Source organism: Pararge aegeria, chromosome 3, assembly GCF_905163445.1.
Source record: "Pararge aegeria chromosome 3, ilParAegt1.1, whole genome shotgun sequence".
In the NCBI taxonomy this organism is placed as follows: Eukaryota; Metazoa; Arthropoda; class Insecta; order Lepidoptera; family Nymphalidae; genus Pararge; species Pararge aegeria.
The window spans coordinates 12,183,431-12,199,612 of NC_053182.1; the positions used below are offsets into that span (position 1 = coordinate 12,183,431).

At 35.1% G+C, this 16,182-nt stretch overlaps 2 protein-coding genes across 2 annotated transcripts; both read left to right on the top strand.

The window, feature by feature from the left end:
- The first annotated feature begins 453 nt into the window (after window positions 1-453).
- LOC120637434 (protein CWC15 homolog) lies at window positions 454-3,487 on the top strand. The gene is made up of 5 exons (XM_039909278.1): window positions 454-608; window positions 743-916; window positions 1,129-1,408; window positions 2,681-2,785; window positions 3,021-3,487. Exons 2-5 carry the CDS (start codon window positions 786-788, stop codon window positions 3,156-3,158), a joined length of 654 nt encoding a protein of 217 aa, XP_039765212.1. The 5' UTR covers window positions 454-608; window positions 743-785; the 3' UTR covers window positions 3,159-3,487.
- Window positions 3,488-5,130: 1,643 nt separating this feature from the next.
- On the top strand, window positions 5,131-15,441 carry LOC120637433 (protein 60A). The gene is made up of 7 exons (XM_039909277.1): window positions 5,131-5,611; window positions 9,994-10,183; window positions 10,685-10,839; window positions 11,565-11,765; window positions 12,130-12,203; window positions 12,608-12,742; window positions 13,214-15,441. The coding sequence occupies exons 1-7, from the start codon at window positions 5,239-5,241 to the stop codon at window positions 13,337-13,339; spliced, it is 1,254 nt and encodes a 417-aa protein (XP_039765211.1). The 5' UTR covers window positions 5,131-5,238; the 3' UTR covers window positions 13,340-15,441.
- Window positions 15,442-16,182: the final 741 nt, after the last annotated feature.

Here is a 16,182-nt window from a genome sequence, read left to right on the forward strand (position 1 = left end):
GTTTGTGATCTGTGGTGTTCTGAGTTCTGCAATCCACCACTTATGGACACTTAATGCTGCGTACACACTATGGAGTCTACACTCCATAGTACACACACATGACTACAAACAACAATAAAAACCTGCCAAATGGTTGCCTGGCGAAATCGCTTGGCTAGTATATTACAGATGGCAAACATGGCACACGAGTTTGTGGCAGCAATTACTTGCGGCTAGACATACGAGTATTTTTATTTGAACAAACATGGCAAATACAAACAAAAATAAGCAATTAGCCAGCCACACGTTCGTATTTGATGTATGTTGTTCGCTGTTTGCCGTTGTTAGCCAAGGCGGCTTCACACAATATTTTTTATTATAATTTTAACCCGTTATTTTTCAGGGTTTTGTGTGTAAAATCAATAGATACACATATTTTTTTAATCTGTGATATTTTGTGGCAATTTGTATTCTGTGGGACCAAAAGTGTCTATGCTAATATCGGGTTGAGGTCTTAAAACATTGATGTATTTCTTTTTTTCGGAATTTACTACTTCATTTACTAATTATTATCTATTTACTGTTGACCTGCGTATTGTGTTATTATACATACATAAGAATATACATAGGTATGAAAGTTGATTACAGTTTTATTGCTTTTTTATTAGAATCATATTTTTTATGATTTTGTTGTCTTAAATTATTATGTTATATACTTAATAATTTTTGTTTAGTAAATAATTTGAATTACTAACTTTTTCAGTTGATGTGGAGCTTGACCGTGGTTGTGATTCACTTGTGATAAAATGACTACCGCAGCTAGACCAACTTTTGACCCAGCTAGGGGTGGCCAAGGACGAGGTGAAAAGGATTTGAGTGCTATTTCCCGCCAGTACTCGAGCAGAGATCTCCCGGGCCATACAAAGCTTAAATACAGGTTGTGCATATGATTTTTTTAATCAATCAAGCAAATCCTTGAACAACTAAATTTTTATAACAACTCAAAACTGAAACGAAATTCTTTGTTCTACAATATTATTGATAGGAATTAAGTAAATTATTCATGTTGCTTCTGCCCAACCACTTACAATTCACTGAGTATTAATGTTTTAAGTACCTTAACTTTAATTAACCTTTTCTTGTTTACAGGGAACAAGGCCAAGGAACTACAGATGAGCTACGTTCAAGAGATTTCCGTAAAGAACTTGATGAAAGGGAAAAGGATGTAAAAGCCCCAAATGCCAGAAGATTAGTTGAGCCATCTGTAAAAAGATTAAAGACTGACCAAGTACCAGCAGCCAGTTTAGATGCTGATGATCCCCTTGAAGGGGATTCAACAGACTCTGAGGACTCTGATGATGATACAGCTGCTTTGTTAGCAGAGTTAAACAAAATTAAAAAAGAGCGTGCAATTGAACAGGCAAAGAAGGTCAGTACATAAAATATTGATACTGATTTCCAACCTCTTGTCTTAAATATACTTAATGGGAGGGTGGTGATTAAACATATCTAAACAATCTTATCTTTATGTACTACAGCTTGTGTTAACCAGCAATATTTCCCTTGTTTAGTTAAGCTCATGCTAAGTGATGTATACATTAAAAGAAGACCTGTATGTTTATTAGTGTGAATGTTCACACAAATAAATATAAATCTGAACCTTGTTATTTAAAATCTATAACTTCCACTGTCTTGAGCTGCTTCTATTCAGCAGCTTCCTGCAATTTGCTAAATATAATTGGCCCTCGCAGATTTCTAGTATGGTCAAACAAAATATTTTGAAAAGTTATTTAATTTAATTAGTTTATAATGACTTTCTAATTAAATACAAAATAAGTGGCTTGTCTGAAATATTTGCACTGTTGATATTTAAATTTTTGTTAAGTATGGGGTTGAAATGTAATAAAAGTCAATATCCTTGTTAAAATGAGATTGGTGAGCGTGCACTCAAAATTTTTTTCTCTTTATTTAAGTTAATAGTTTTTGTTATGTCCATTCAACAAAATGTACTTTGCGAAGATGCCATGACTCATATATTTTCTTAAATTATATTTTGATATGGCCTTGTGCTATAAGTATTTGTAATTCAGAAGTTATAGGACTTTTGCCAAGTGGAAATTATATAAAGACTTCTCTTTTCACAGTAAAACAGGAAATCCTGTCTTTTGTGCTTTTAATATAAGCTGGCTTATTTTATCAAATAAGTGTGATATATACTATACCTAACTTTGTGACACTAATTAATGCTGATAAGGTTCGGGTTGGGACGTTTTGTAAATTTTGTTGTTGTGAGTGTGAAGACAAGGAATTATGGCTTTTGGAATTGTATAAGTAAAATTAATCTTTTATTCAAAAGACTTTCATAATAAATTATATTAGCTCTCTGCATTCCGATATTGCAAGTGCGGTATAATCATTAGATTACCAGATAGTTACTACATACAATTCTATTAGCTGTCAATGGCCAATGGACATATTTTGTATAGATCCTTATAGATTAATTATTTTTGTCATTCCCCTCAGTCAGTCAGTTGTCAATTTCAATTCATGAGTTGAATAAAGTGCTGAAATAGTTGATTTTTATTTAAAAAAAAAAGATTATTTATTTTTATATACCTTGATATGAATGTGAGATGTGTACTAATTTTGCTTAGTAAATTGTACTTATTAATAATATCTAAATCAATTATTTGTTAAATAGGATGCTGAAAAGAAACAAGAGGAGGAGAGAATAAGAATGGAAAATATATTATCAGGAAATCCACTGTTAAATTACTCTGCAGCAGGACAAAAGAATGATTTAAAGGTAAATGATTATAACAATGAATGATGATATGAATTTCTGCTGATATTTTTTGCAATTATTAAACAAAATATAGCGTAACCTAATACATTTAACTATGAAAGAAAACTGAATAGATATTATCAAAATGCATATTGAGGATAGGTCAATAATAATTGTAAGAAAATAATTTAATTGTCAAAAGGAAAAATTGTTAACATTACTAGTCAAGTTTAAAATGTAACTTCTATTGTTTTAGGTAAAAAGGCGGTGGGATGATGATGTCGTGTTCAAAAACTGTGCACGCACGGAGCCTGAGAAGAAGCCAAATACATTTATCAATGACTCGTTAAGATCAGAGTTTCACAAGAAATTCATGGAAAAATATGTTAAATAGTTAGTTATATTTACTGTGAAGAACCTAATATTGGATATTCTAAAACACTGCTATCATTAACTTGATCATCATTGTCAGTTGTTTATGATATTATGACGCACAGAACACGGTACTGGGGGCCAACATTTATTTAAGTGTTTGTGTTGCCACAGAAGGTGACAAAAAATGGGAAACTGGCTATTATAAAGATAAGTATACCAGTTATCGATAGCTTCGAAGTAGCCATCTTCCCTTTAAAGTTGCCGATTTACTTCAAAACCAGCTGGCCTTTAAAGTAGCCGACATACCTCAAATGTAGTGGTTATACCTCTAAATTTTTCGCGGTAGTACCTCCAAAGTAGCCAGCGTTTCCAGCATACCTCAAATGTATCCAGCGTACCTCTAAAGTAGTCATCGGACCTTTAAATAAGCGAGCATTTCCACTGTAGAAAACGATTCATTAAGACCCCATTTAGAGCTTCCGTAATTTTAAAATATATCCCATATTACGTGGTAAACTAGCAACACTATAGATAATCGTTGTTGATTTGTTTCTAATATTTTAAAACTTAGCAATAAATTTAAAGAGTTGTAATATAATTTCTTACGTACGTTGAGTACAATTACCTTGATGAGTCGCATTGCACTGTATACATTTGTGTTAATTTCCTTTTCTATTTATATTCTTTAGATGTCCGCACTGCCCTGTTTTGAGCGCGTCATCTGTATAATTAATTCTCCTTGGCTCATATAACTATATTGGATTATATAAAACTAATTTGTTTTCGAAATTAAAGTTGACTGTAAATTAGTCTAAGATCAGTTTAAGTATTGTTCAATAAATATAAGATGATAAATTGGTTTATTTTTAATTAAATTTATTATTCTTAAAAATTCAAAAAGTAAGTTATTAGATTGTTCAACAAAATGTATGTACCTATTTAAGTTTCAAAAGTTTATATATGAATTTTTTATATGAAACTTATTTTTTTACGGTAAATTAGTGATAGTGCGATATAAGATGGTAGCGAGCTTACCCGTAAATGGCAGTCATATTAAACCCATATCGCTACTCTTGTTCTACTATACAATTATTACACATTAAATATTTTTCAATGGCAACATAAAGTCAAATAATGACTTATTATGATAAATTAAGTAAACAAATCCACTAATATAAATAATATCATTACCATAAAACAAATCGATTGTAAAATGTCGATAAAGATAGCAATATGAGAATGCATTGATTTTATTCGGATGCGCATTCTGCATTATTTAAGTCACATTTCAACTCTTATTGGTAATGGATTATAGCCCATTACAACAGCACATAGCCTTTTGAATGTAATGACTTTCTTTTCGTTTAGATAACCGGCTATGTAATAAGGCATTATCGAGCGAGTGGCGAGAAAAGTAAAACTGACGATCCTGTTAAATTCGTGAATCATATATGTATTAATCATTTCTTTCCTACGCCTACATGCTAATTGCACCCACAAGTTCACTCTGGCCATTTGCTATATTTTGTATAGAGTTTTTTATGCCTAGTCTTTTTCCGTTTACGAGAATGAAAGTACGTAACTAAAATTGAGTTAAGTAAACCTGCAGGGCTAGCATGCGCATCTCAGGAAAACTATTTCTACCCGTAATCTAGTCTATCACACAGAAATATACGCGTAGAGATAATTATCTCGTGGCACCCAGTATAGGGTATACATTATAATATTAATAACACGAACCGTTATAAATTTTGTGTCTATGTGGGTATGTTAGAACGCACGTAGTATATTTTAACCGACGAGATGGATCAAAGGAAATGTAGCCGCGGTAAAATAACTTGTTTAGTTGCAAATAACAGAGTTGATCAACTATGAAGGAATGTGCATAAGTGATATGAATGCGCGCGGCTGGCCGGTACGATGTTTACATTATTTAAGGCGAGAGGGAGGGGAGGTTGTGGCGAGCGCGGCGGTCGGCGGCCCACCTTGAGTGGGCAGGTTCAGTGGCTGGTCCCGACGGGTGTATCGCCGGCGGCGCACACGTCAGTCGTGTGGGCGCGTTAACTGCGTATACAAGCGACGCGAACAGGGCAACGAACATGTCTAGCTCCAAGACTGCGTGGCGGTACGCGACTTGTGTACTGCTCGTTGTCGCGGCGGACGCTGCCCTGTCCGGGCTGTACATCGATAATGGTGTTGATCAAACCGTAATACATCACTCTATGACGCGCCATGAAAGACAAGTGGTCGAACACGAAATATTGGAGCTTTTAGGCCTCGGCGAGAGACCAAGGCGATCCCAAGCGCCACCGCTGGATCGGTCGGCGCCGAGCTTCTTGCTGGATGTTTACAAGCAGCTTGCGGAGGAACACGAACAGGCTCGTCCAACACGCAGCTCTGAAATGGCCCTCAGTGGTGAAGAGCAACATGCCATCGATGAGAGCGATCTAATTATGACATTCCAGAGTAAAAGTAAGTTTAATTTACGGTTATTCTCATAGGAAATACTGATATTATTTGTATAATGTTATGTTTAATTAATAACGCGTTATTAATTAAACATAACAATAATTATATTGCAACGATCTAAGTAGGTAGGTATATATCGGACAAACTATAAGTAGTTTTCTCAGAAGTTAGTCAATACCTAATACTTTATCAATGCGGGAGCTATAATAGGTAGGTTTAAAGCAAGTTAATTATAAGTTCTTATTTAAATAAGGGGCTAAAGTAATTCATTTTCATTAGGTATTTGGATAATGAAATATAATTACTAAGTTAGTAAAACACATAGGTATACGATCGACCTACTACCTATGATATTTGTTTCCCTACAAAGAGGATATAAACTAACTAAATAATCATAAACATTACGTTGGTGGGTGTTGTAGATATCCCTAAATAAACTTTGTTAATAGCTCTAGCTAATTTTATCTAGGTAGGCTTACATCCGAGGAGGTTTTATTTTCTTTGGTTGGTTTACCTACCCAGGATCGTACCTCTTGAAAATTTACTAGGTAGATAAAGTGATTAGTAAAGCATTTCCAGATACTGAAAAAATCGGCCAAGTGCGAATCGGACTCGCGCACCAAGGGATACGTATAATATAAAAGCGGCAAGAAAATCATGTCATTTGTATATGAGCCACCTTAAATATTTATTTTATACTGTTTTTAGTATTTGTTTTTATAGCGGATACAGGAACCTATTGTCTGAAAAAAATTTAATTATCACGGTTCATAAGATACAGCCTGGTGACAGACAGACGGGCCGACTGCAGAGTAATAGGGTCCCGTTTTATCCTTTGGATACAGAACCATAAAAACGAACAGCCCCCTGCTCATCTAGTAATTTACTTAGCTTTTATAGGTACCTGTTTACTCGTACAGGTAAGCCGAAAGAGGGAAGTAAAGTCTTTAGTAGCCCGAAATTGGGTGATAAAAGGGACTGTGCTGAGTTAGTCGCACACTTAAGACACCTACATAGGACCCAAGTTAAGGATCTTGGAAACTCGAAAACGAGATAAAGATCAAAAAATTGATAGGTATTTCCCTACTTATCGATTACCTACTCGTCATTCGGTAGCGAATGGTTCACGTTTCTGTCTACAGCGGCGCCATAAACGAAAAAAACTTACTAGTTACATACAATCACATTGTCTACTACCTATAGAAATACAGTTTTTTAAAATTTTTAATGAGATGAGAGAATTATAATCAAACCTAATAAACCTTCTTTGAGTCAACTTTATATGAACCTAGATTAAGCTGGGTAGGTAGTAGGTAGTGCGGATCAAATTCAACCTAAACATCTTAGAGAGACCGATAGTTTGACCTTCCTTTACCTACCTTACATTCGACGAAGCTAAATAGCTTAAAATAAGTTTACTCGTTTGGGAAATCTTGTCAAGCATGAATAGTTGTTGGAAGATTAAAATATAAATCCACCACAACAGACAAATAACTGTTAGGAAAGTGAAACTGGGTGTCCGCAGGTAAAAATGAGTCAGAACCTATTGAACGATAATTCCACAAACCTACCGTTGAGCCGGACCGCCCAAATCGTTTTTAGCTAGCGACCCATAGCTTTAAATTATTAAAAACATGTCTTTAAATATAATATTAGAATTATAAGTAAATGTTCTTCCTCTTATTCTTAAACCACACTTAAATATTCTCGAATATAAATATGTTGTTTTGGTATTTAAACTGAAAGCTAAGAATTAATTATTTCCCGTATAAAATTCCACGGCGGGTCCAATTTCTAAAATACCTAATAGGACTATGGTCAACCTAATTATCGTTCGACTCTTGAGATCCAGCCGCTAAGTTGGATAATTTCAGCTGGTCCCACGATGTTGCATCACTGGCATCCTTCAAGAAACTTAACGAAACAAAAGGATAAAACGATTTATACAATTAACATTAAGTTTAATTTGCTATATTCCTTAAAAAGCAGGAGAATCTGTACGATGTTATTTATAATTTCGTTAAACTTAACAAACAAATCTTTCGCAAATGCGCAAAGAATTCCATAAAGTAGAAGTTCAATATTTGGAATGGCTTAGATATTCAGTACCAATGGAAATACAAGATACTTCAGTAGTTTATTTTGCCTATGACACTTTTGAATAAGTAGCTTTCTTATTTCTCTTCTTTCTTATAAATAATGCAAAACACTTACACCTTACTTCCTAGCTCCTATAACATAGTTTTCAAATTAAAAATCTGGAAGTAAAGGTTATTCAAGATTAATTATAGAAATAATTAATACTCTACTATATTGACAGCCGAGTGGCGCAGTGGGCAGCGACCCTGCTTTCTGAGTCCAAGGTCGTGGGTTCGATTCCCACAACTGGAAAATGTTTGTGTGATGAACATGAATGTTTTTCAGTGTCTGGGTGTTTATCTGTATATTATAAGTATTTATGTGTATTATATTCATATAAAAATATTCATCAGCTATTTAGTACCCATAACACAAGCTACGCTTACTTTGGGGTTAGGTGGCGATGTTGTCGTAGTATATATATTTATTTATTTATTTATATTTTGAAATAGATTGTTACGCCGACCATTATCAATTTTGCCGACCTCTCTGGTGCAGTGGTGAGTGCTGTGAGTCTTAGAAGTGGGAGGTAGTATTATAATGCGTGAATTTGCTCTGGTCTAGTTCGGTGGGAGTCTCTTAGGCCGTTGCTAATTAAAACCAGTCCCTACTAAAAATACATGCCGTCAAGCGATTTAACGTTCAGGTACGATGTCACGTAGAAACCAATTAGGGTTTATAGCTGCTAAATTCTGACTGCATTATGACTAGATCAGGTGAGATTGCAGACAAGGCCCAACTTGGAGTCGAATAAAATACTTTTTTTTAACACACTCCGGCAGACGTAATGACGCAAAAAAATAAATGGTCTCACGTTAGCTTAAACAAATTCCATATTTAATTTTGAATGTTTTTACCTACCTACCTAATTATGTTAATAAATTCGACATAGCAAATATAGGTATACATTAATGTACACACGTGCATTGGGAGTCAAGTTACATCAAGCCTATGAGACACTGAGACACCTGTTAGAGCAAATTTGCATGTCATTAATATTTTATTAAAACCAACCAACGTGGACAGGTAAACATAAATTATTTTCATACAACTAGAAACTTAAGAACGTAACTACCTATCTATAAATCAATTTGAAATGTACAGCATGATATATTTTTTTATATTTTATATATTTTGCACGCTCGCTAGTCGTTTTCGAGTATCGAATCACTATGCGTCAAAGTATAGTGGATCTTATTCGACTCGTTTTTGTGTCGCTAATATTGCCAGCCCTACCCACGAAGATGCCTGAAAAGTTTAGACAAATTTGAATTTAACACAAACAAGTTAAGTTCTTTTTTACTCTTTCGATAAGATAGTTTCAACGATTGTGAGAGAAAAAATCTTATAGGGACTAAGGACGAATTTAGCTCTTGTAATGTTAAAACGTTAAAGTCCAAAAGTCACACATAATGGATATTACGTGAAGAGTCTACGTTTTGACACTACGTTTTGATAGGGTTGCCAGATCGATTCTTCCTGTTATCGGGATCAATAACCGATTTTTCGGGATTTTAGGGCTTTGGTCGGGAGAAATAAAAAAATAAGTTAATAATATTAAGTAAACAAACATATTTTGCATAGCACTGTAGATATAAGAAAAAAAAAACATAGTAGGTATTTGTGACACATAAGATAAGAACCGAATGAGCATGTTCATTGTTTTTGTTCTTGCCATAAGTATTTGTAATTTTTTTTTGTGTGTTGTTTGCGAGTTTCGTTTGACGAAAATGTAAACGTAAAATTATCGAACTTGTTTTTCGGGAGATTATTTGCTTTGTCGGGAGGACATACAAAAATTCGGGAGAATCCCGCCAATTCCCGACCGTCTGGCAACCCTAACCCTACATCATACAAGTATATAATGTTGCCGTGCATCATTTAGGCCAATTAAGGCCGAGTTCCAGACTTCAGAAGTAATCGAAAAAAGTTTTAACACGTAGTATAAGTATTACTCCACTATACAAAATGCTTCATCTATTAACACAATAGTCGCCAGATGACCATCTGGTAATATTTTACAGCACTATTGTAAAATATTAAAAGACTGCCTCGAGGGAAGGATAAATAAAACCTTATTCTAATTGATGAGCGATATACCCGATATAATATTCTGTTCTAGTACGTATAATCTCAAGTCGTCGAAATTGACTGGTAGATACGCAGATGCAGTAGCACACAGAAAAAAGGATCACGGTTTTTAAAATGCAAAATTTTGTTATGACTTCCTGAATCAATGTTTCCAGAGCATCACCTGGCTGCGTTACGTCAAGGCCACGGAAGGCACGTCTGGTTCGACGTGACGAGCGCGCCGGGCGATTCGTCATCTCTCCTAACGGCAGAACTGCGGTTGCATCAAGCTGCATCACATTCAGACGATCCAACCGCTTTGTATACAGTCGTCGCAAACCGAGTTATAAGCGTCGATAATTTCGGGTAATTACCACCAATTAAAATGCATTGAACGTTATTCTTTATAGTTGTTGTTGATTATTTGGATATTTAAGGTATTTGGTCATTTGGATATTACTATAATATTATCTATAGATATGGCTGGATATCAAACATCTCCTTGGTTAATACGAGGAATGCTTATGTTAAATGATTAAATGTTTGAATGTAATTGTTGAAAAAGAGCAATCTGCTGAGTTTTTTGCCGGCTCTTCTCGGTAGAATCTACCTTCCGCAATGGTGGTAAAGCCACCATAAACAGACTAACTTGAAGTTTCAAAAGTGCTTATAAACTAGGCCTACTTGAAACAAATGAATTTTGGAAATATTTAATTTTCTGTTACTTGCTAAATCTCGCATAATAATAGGGTGAAACGATATGAATAGGTACATTTTTTGTAGTCTGACTAATTAATGTACAAAGGATGTTGCACTGACGACATAAGGAAACCAACCCAGGAATTTGCATGCTCTCTCGTGTTGCAGTGGCATTCAAATGGAGCGAGTTGCGGCAGTCAACACGAGCGCGGGTGCAGAAGGCTGGCTTGAATTAAACGTGACGGGAGCCCTGTCTACTTGGCTCAACGCCCCTGTGGACAACCAAGGATTCTTTATTACACTGCATCCGCATTCGCAACCAGGTACAATCATATTTCCCGCTAGCAATACCCGCAACCCCCTTTGGTGAATATTTCTATTTTCCTTTTTTCCGCGTTTCCGTGGTGTAGCGCAGCGACACCTAGTGGTGCTACATGGCTTTAGTTCGACGGCATTGAAAGTTTGTCGTGATGATACTTCGGGCTATAAGCTAACACCGTAACTAGGTGGCAGTGTTACGAAAAACTGAACTCTACAATCTAGAATATTACTCTAGATCCTAGAGTCTACAATAGATTATAAATTTTAACACAAGCTTTAAGAGCTTGCAAACTATGACAGTTTGGGACAAATCCGAACAATCAATCTGAGCATCATTCATTCACAGCATTATGTCATATGGAATTTTACTATGGTGTAATGCTGCTGATATTGGCACTATTTTCGTGCTGCAGAAGAGGGCTGTTCGTGCGATCTATAAAATGGCTCCGAGAGAGTCATTGAGAGATAAATTTAAAGATGTTAAGATAATGACAGTTCTTAGCCAACACATTAGAAAATTTAATGTATGTTCACAAAAATATATCTAAATTTAAGAGCAAATGTGACTGCATTAATAACTGCAAAGTGCCATATTATGTGCGCCTATTTGAATAAAGAAATAAGTATTTGACTTTGACTTTGGTTACAGAAAGGATGATAGGTACATATAAACTTTTTGAAAGCTTATTAAGCTACCGAACGATATAGCGTGTATATTGTATTTCAGAACGAAATGTTAAACCGGAAGATATAGGCTTAGCAGAGACACACGGCCCTAACTCTGAAGGGAAACAACCTTTCATGGTTGCGTTCTTCAAGAACGGACCCAAACTTGGTTCCTCGGACACAGGGGCGCGAAGGAAACGTGAAGCAAGACGATGGCGTAATCACGGCTATTCCGAAAATTACCTTAGAAATCCTCTCACAGGTTAGTGATTTGTCAAACCATTTAATTATCTAAGTTTTATAAAAGTTACCGAGAAATATCGAGTATTTTTTTTATTTCATATGGCGTATGAATAATTGTAAAATCGTACGATATACAGTAACCACGTCTTTTCATGTTAAACTTACCGATGTTTAAGTCACTGGAAGTGTATATACACTTCCAGTGACTTAAACAACAATAGAGGTCAGTGGTTCAAGTAGTTAAAATCTTAAGTGTCGTAGTGACAAATTCTTCAAATGGTCCTATGTATAGAGTTGACTACGAATAGAGTTGAAGGTATAAAAAAAAATTAGATAGCGGCGTAAAATGTGCCAGGGGAATAACACTTATTTTGTAATTACAGATACATCACATTGGACTACGCGAAGTTGCGAAATACAGACACTTTACGTTAGTTTCAAGGATTTGGAGTGGCAGGTAACTTCTATAAAATTTACTAACGGTCACTCGTGACTTCGTTCGCGTATGAGTCAACTTTAAAAGTTGGTCATGTGGTTTCGCGAACTTTTTTTTAACCTTCACGTGTAACTTTAACTCTTTAAGCATCGCACGCATTGGAAGCTCCCAAAAGCAATATGTTTGCCCGTTTTTGCAACATTTTTCATCGAAGGTCCGCTCCTATTTGTAGAAGCGTGATGTTGTATAGCCTTTCTCGATAATTGGAATATTCAACAGAAAAAGATTTTTCCAATTCCAACCAATAGTTTCTGAGGTAAGCGTGTTGAACCAAACGAACTCTTCCTCCAAATATCTTTTATATATGAAGTACGCATTTGGTTTTATATACGAGTATATAACAATGATCATATTTATTTTCACAGGATTGGATTATAGCACCCGATGGCTATGGTGCATTCTACTGTAGTGGAGAATGCAACTTCCCGTTGAACGCGCACAAAAATGCAACAAACCATGCAATCGTGCAAACATTAGTTCATCTGTTAAACCCAACTCAGGTTTGTATTTTAATTCACATTCTGCGTAACCAATAGTCTATAAATGTTATTTACCCAAGTAATACAGCCTTTTAAGATAGTGTGCAATAATTTTCTTCTTCATCTTCTAAAATCTATTAAGCGGTGATACCATATGCGGCTTTGGCTTCCCTTTCGGGTTTCGATCGAGTTCGATTCCCAGCACGACTCTCTAACTTTTCAGAGATTTATGCGTAAGTAATTGTTTTAATGGTGAAGGAAAACATCATGAGGAAACCTGCCTGAGAGTTTTCATAACGTTCTCAAGGCGTGTAAAGTCTACCAATCCGCACTCGGCCAGCGGGTTGGACTACGAGTAATTAGGCGTTACCCGTAGCCCTTCCAGTTCTGAAAAGAGCCCTCTCCCCAGACATGGATATGTATTGAGTTAATATTGATAAATATCGATGCGTTGAACGCAAATCCGTATTTAACGACTGCAATTTATTTCAGGTACCTAAACCATCGTGCGCACCAATCAAGCTATCTCCAATCTCAGTTTTGTATTACACAGATGACTCGAACGTGATACTGCGAAAGTACAAAAATATGGTGGTTAAAAGTTGTGGATGCCATTAGTTAACTGTGACCATTGTTACCACTTACATTTAGTTTTGACTGTGCAGCAAATATTGATAAAATAAGCTATTTAGAGTTATTTTTTTTACTTCATAGATCTATTTACAAATGCCTTTAACCAAAATAAACTGCGTTGTATATTATGTTTGTCCGACTGAAGTGCACAGGTTTATCTAAATGTTTGTGGATCAAGAGATTTTACATATTTTGAAACTAGTCTATTACATAATCGAACAAACTGAATTAAATTAGGTAGCTAACTAAGTATAGGTTATTAAATTTCTTATTAAATTAAGTAGGTTAGTAATCATCATCATAATAATTTCAACCAGTGAGCTTACAATAGTAACATATTAAATCAAGTATTTCAACCAATTGACGTCCACTGTTGGATATTGGTCTTGTATACTGAGTTCCAAAATTCAAGGTCCTGCGCGGCTTGTTTTCAGCGGCTCCCAGCATCTCGTTTTATGTCGTCCATCCACATTGTTGGGGGTCGACCAACGCTGCGTTTACCGGTGTTTAGGAAAGTAAATGTTACTTTAAATTTGAGATTCAAGGTCGAATTGAAAACTTTTTACCGGGTCCACATTGACTTCATTCTCAAATGCGGCGGTCTTTGACCAAAACTGCTTTAGTTACACTAAATACATTATCTCAACTAATTCTAATCTGACAAAAGTAAAGCAATAGTAATTTAAGCTTTTCACAAAACTTCGAAAGTTAAAAAAATATTTTATCACGTGAACATCACATATTTTAGGTTTACGCGTATTTTCCTAATTTATTAATTCACTTGGTAACTCCATAATAAATTTATTTTATATCGCCGCCTAAAGCAAGGGCCACGTTCTAGGCGTTTAACCTGTGTCCTTAGCAGCGGAGGTAGGTCTGCGTCCTGCCTGCTACAAACCACAAGATTTGCTCGAACACGCGTATTTTGTTATTCGGTCGCAAGCAGGACGTAATCTTGAAAGCTAGAGCGGACGCAGGTTGAATCCGCGGTTTGTGTGTAGGAGTATTCCTTTGTTAGTTGTGGTTACTTTAAAATAATTAAATAGGTGTAATGCCATTACAAATAATTCGTTACCAACTAAATAAGCCATTTTTGAGCATCAAATAAAGGAATATTTGAAAAAAAAAAATTGATTCCCTTTAAAAAATTCTCTCTCTTTCCCTTTAAAAAAATACTCTTGGGCATACCCTATTAAAACGAATGAGGATACGATGGCAATGGTTCACGTAGGTCAGAATCTTTAGTCATATCATATTATTATTCTGATAGTATAATATGATTAAACTATTCGCTTTCACAAGATCCCCCACAGATTTTAATAATTACCGACTTCTAACGTCATTTGTAGAATTAAACTAATAAAAATTGAATTCGAATTAAGTAAATGTGTATTAATGTTATGTTATTTTTATGAGCGTGCTGGTTTTTAATTTGCTATTGCATTCACTCACATACATTAGTTGTTCTTAAGTTTATGCCTATATCTGTATGATATATTTATGAGATTTGGAATTTGTGTAAGTTTTGTTACAAAGCCATATCAGCTGACTGAAATGCACAAAATATGTTGCAAGTCCAATAATTCTATGCATATGTATTCTATTGTTAACATATACAACGTGTAAACGAATTGCGAGATACTGTTGAAATGTGAATAAGTATATTTCATAAGGAATCACCCTGTAAAAATATTAATATAATTTATTTGCATTTTTTCCATACAAAGTTATTCAAAACATTCTGTATGACAACCCTATTGAAGATACTCTTATCTTACCTGCACGTACATAGTACCTACGCTACGCGACGTGTACCTAATAAAGTGTCAGGAATCACTTTATTTTAATTTTGCATGTGATGTGAGCGCTGTATCTGATTTCTTTCAGTAAAAAATTACATATGGCAGTGGTTTAATCAAGAACTATAAGTTACTGTCTTGATTATTTTTCGTCCGCTTCAACTGTTATTGGCGGATGATGTAGAGATAAAGTGAGTTTGAAGAGATAACAAGGCAAAATTAAGAAGAAAATTTAAAGATGGATGGATGCAAAAGTGTTTTAAATGTAATAAAATGGTTACTAATATTTTACAATGTTTCATTTCTTGAAATTACTAATGTCATGACTAATGAAATTTTCTACAGACATGAAGTCGGTGCCTACTCAGATAAATAATCACATGTTGGTAGAACTTGAATACTACAATATTCATAGCGAAGTGCTATAGCGTGTGTTTGTTTGTTGATTTTTGCTGCGATCATAGGTAAGAGTCTAATAAATAAACGCACTGTCACATAAGACAGGCTAAGCTTCCTGGGGTCTGCTAAAGTATGTTTTCCCAAAAAAGCTCAGTAGGGCTATTCCTGCGGCATAAAAAATCAAGATCTTGTCAAAATCTTGCATAGAGATATGCATTCTGGTGATGAACATGGGATATATTTTATCGCCAGGAAAACGAATGCGCATGTAGTCGCGGCAACAGCAAGTAATATAATATGACTGTAAAAAAATAGGGATCGGATATATACAGGAATTCTTGAAGTGTTTACTTTGTGCAATGGTTACATTTTTATTTGTCATAATTAAATAAGCGGGAGGTATCCCAAATATCTTGTGTAGTTGAATTAATTATAAAAAGATCTATGAACCTTATCCTCGCGACCAATACCACTGCTAGTTTAATGACCCGCAAACTTAGGACCATCATTAAGATTAGTATTCACTCGATAATAAAATATTATCATCAAAAGCCAGTCAAAATGTTCACTGCTTGACTAAAGGCCTTTCCCAGGAGGGTTTGCGTGTAATCATCATGCTGGGTTAACGAA

Excerpts from the sequence above, each read along its gene's own strand:
- LOC120637434 (XM_039909278.1), top strand. The coding sequence starts at position 786 with ATGACTACCGCAGCTAGACCAACTTTTGACCCAGCTAGGGGTGGCCAA. Across the intron at positions 1,409-2,680 it reads CAATTGAACAGGCAAAGAAG|GATGCTGAAAAGAAACAAGA; the intron begins GTCAGTACATAA and ends TTTGTTAAATAG. Across the intron at positions 2,786-3,020 it reads GACAAAAGAATGATTTAAAG|GTAAAAAGGCGGTGGGATGA; the intron begins GTAAATGATTAT and ends CTATTGTTTTAG.
- LOC120637433 (XM_039909277.1), top strand. The coding sequence starts at position 5,239 with ATGTCTAGCTCCAAGACTGCGTGGCGGTACGCGACTTGTGTACTGCTC. Across the intron at positions 11,766-12,129 it reads CCTTAGAAATCCTCTCACAG|ATACATCACATTGGACTACG; the intron begins GTTAGTGATTTG and ends TTGTAATTACAG. Across the intron at positions 12,204-12,607 it reads TCAAGGATTTGGAGTGGCAG|GATTGGATTATAGCACCCGA; the intron begins GTAACTTCTATA and ends TTATTTTCACAG.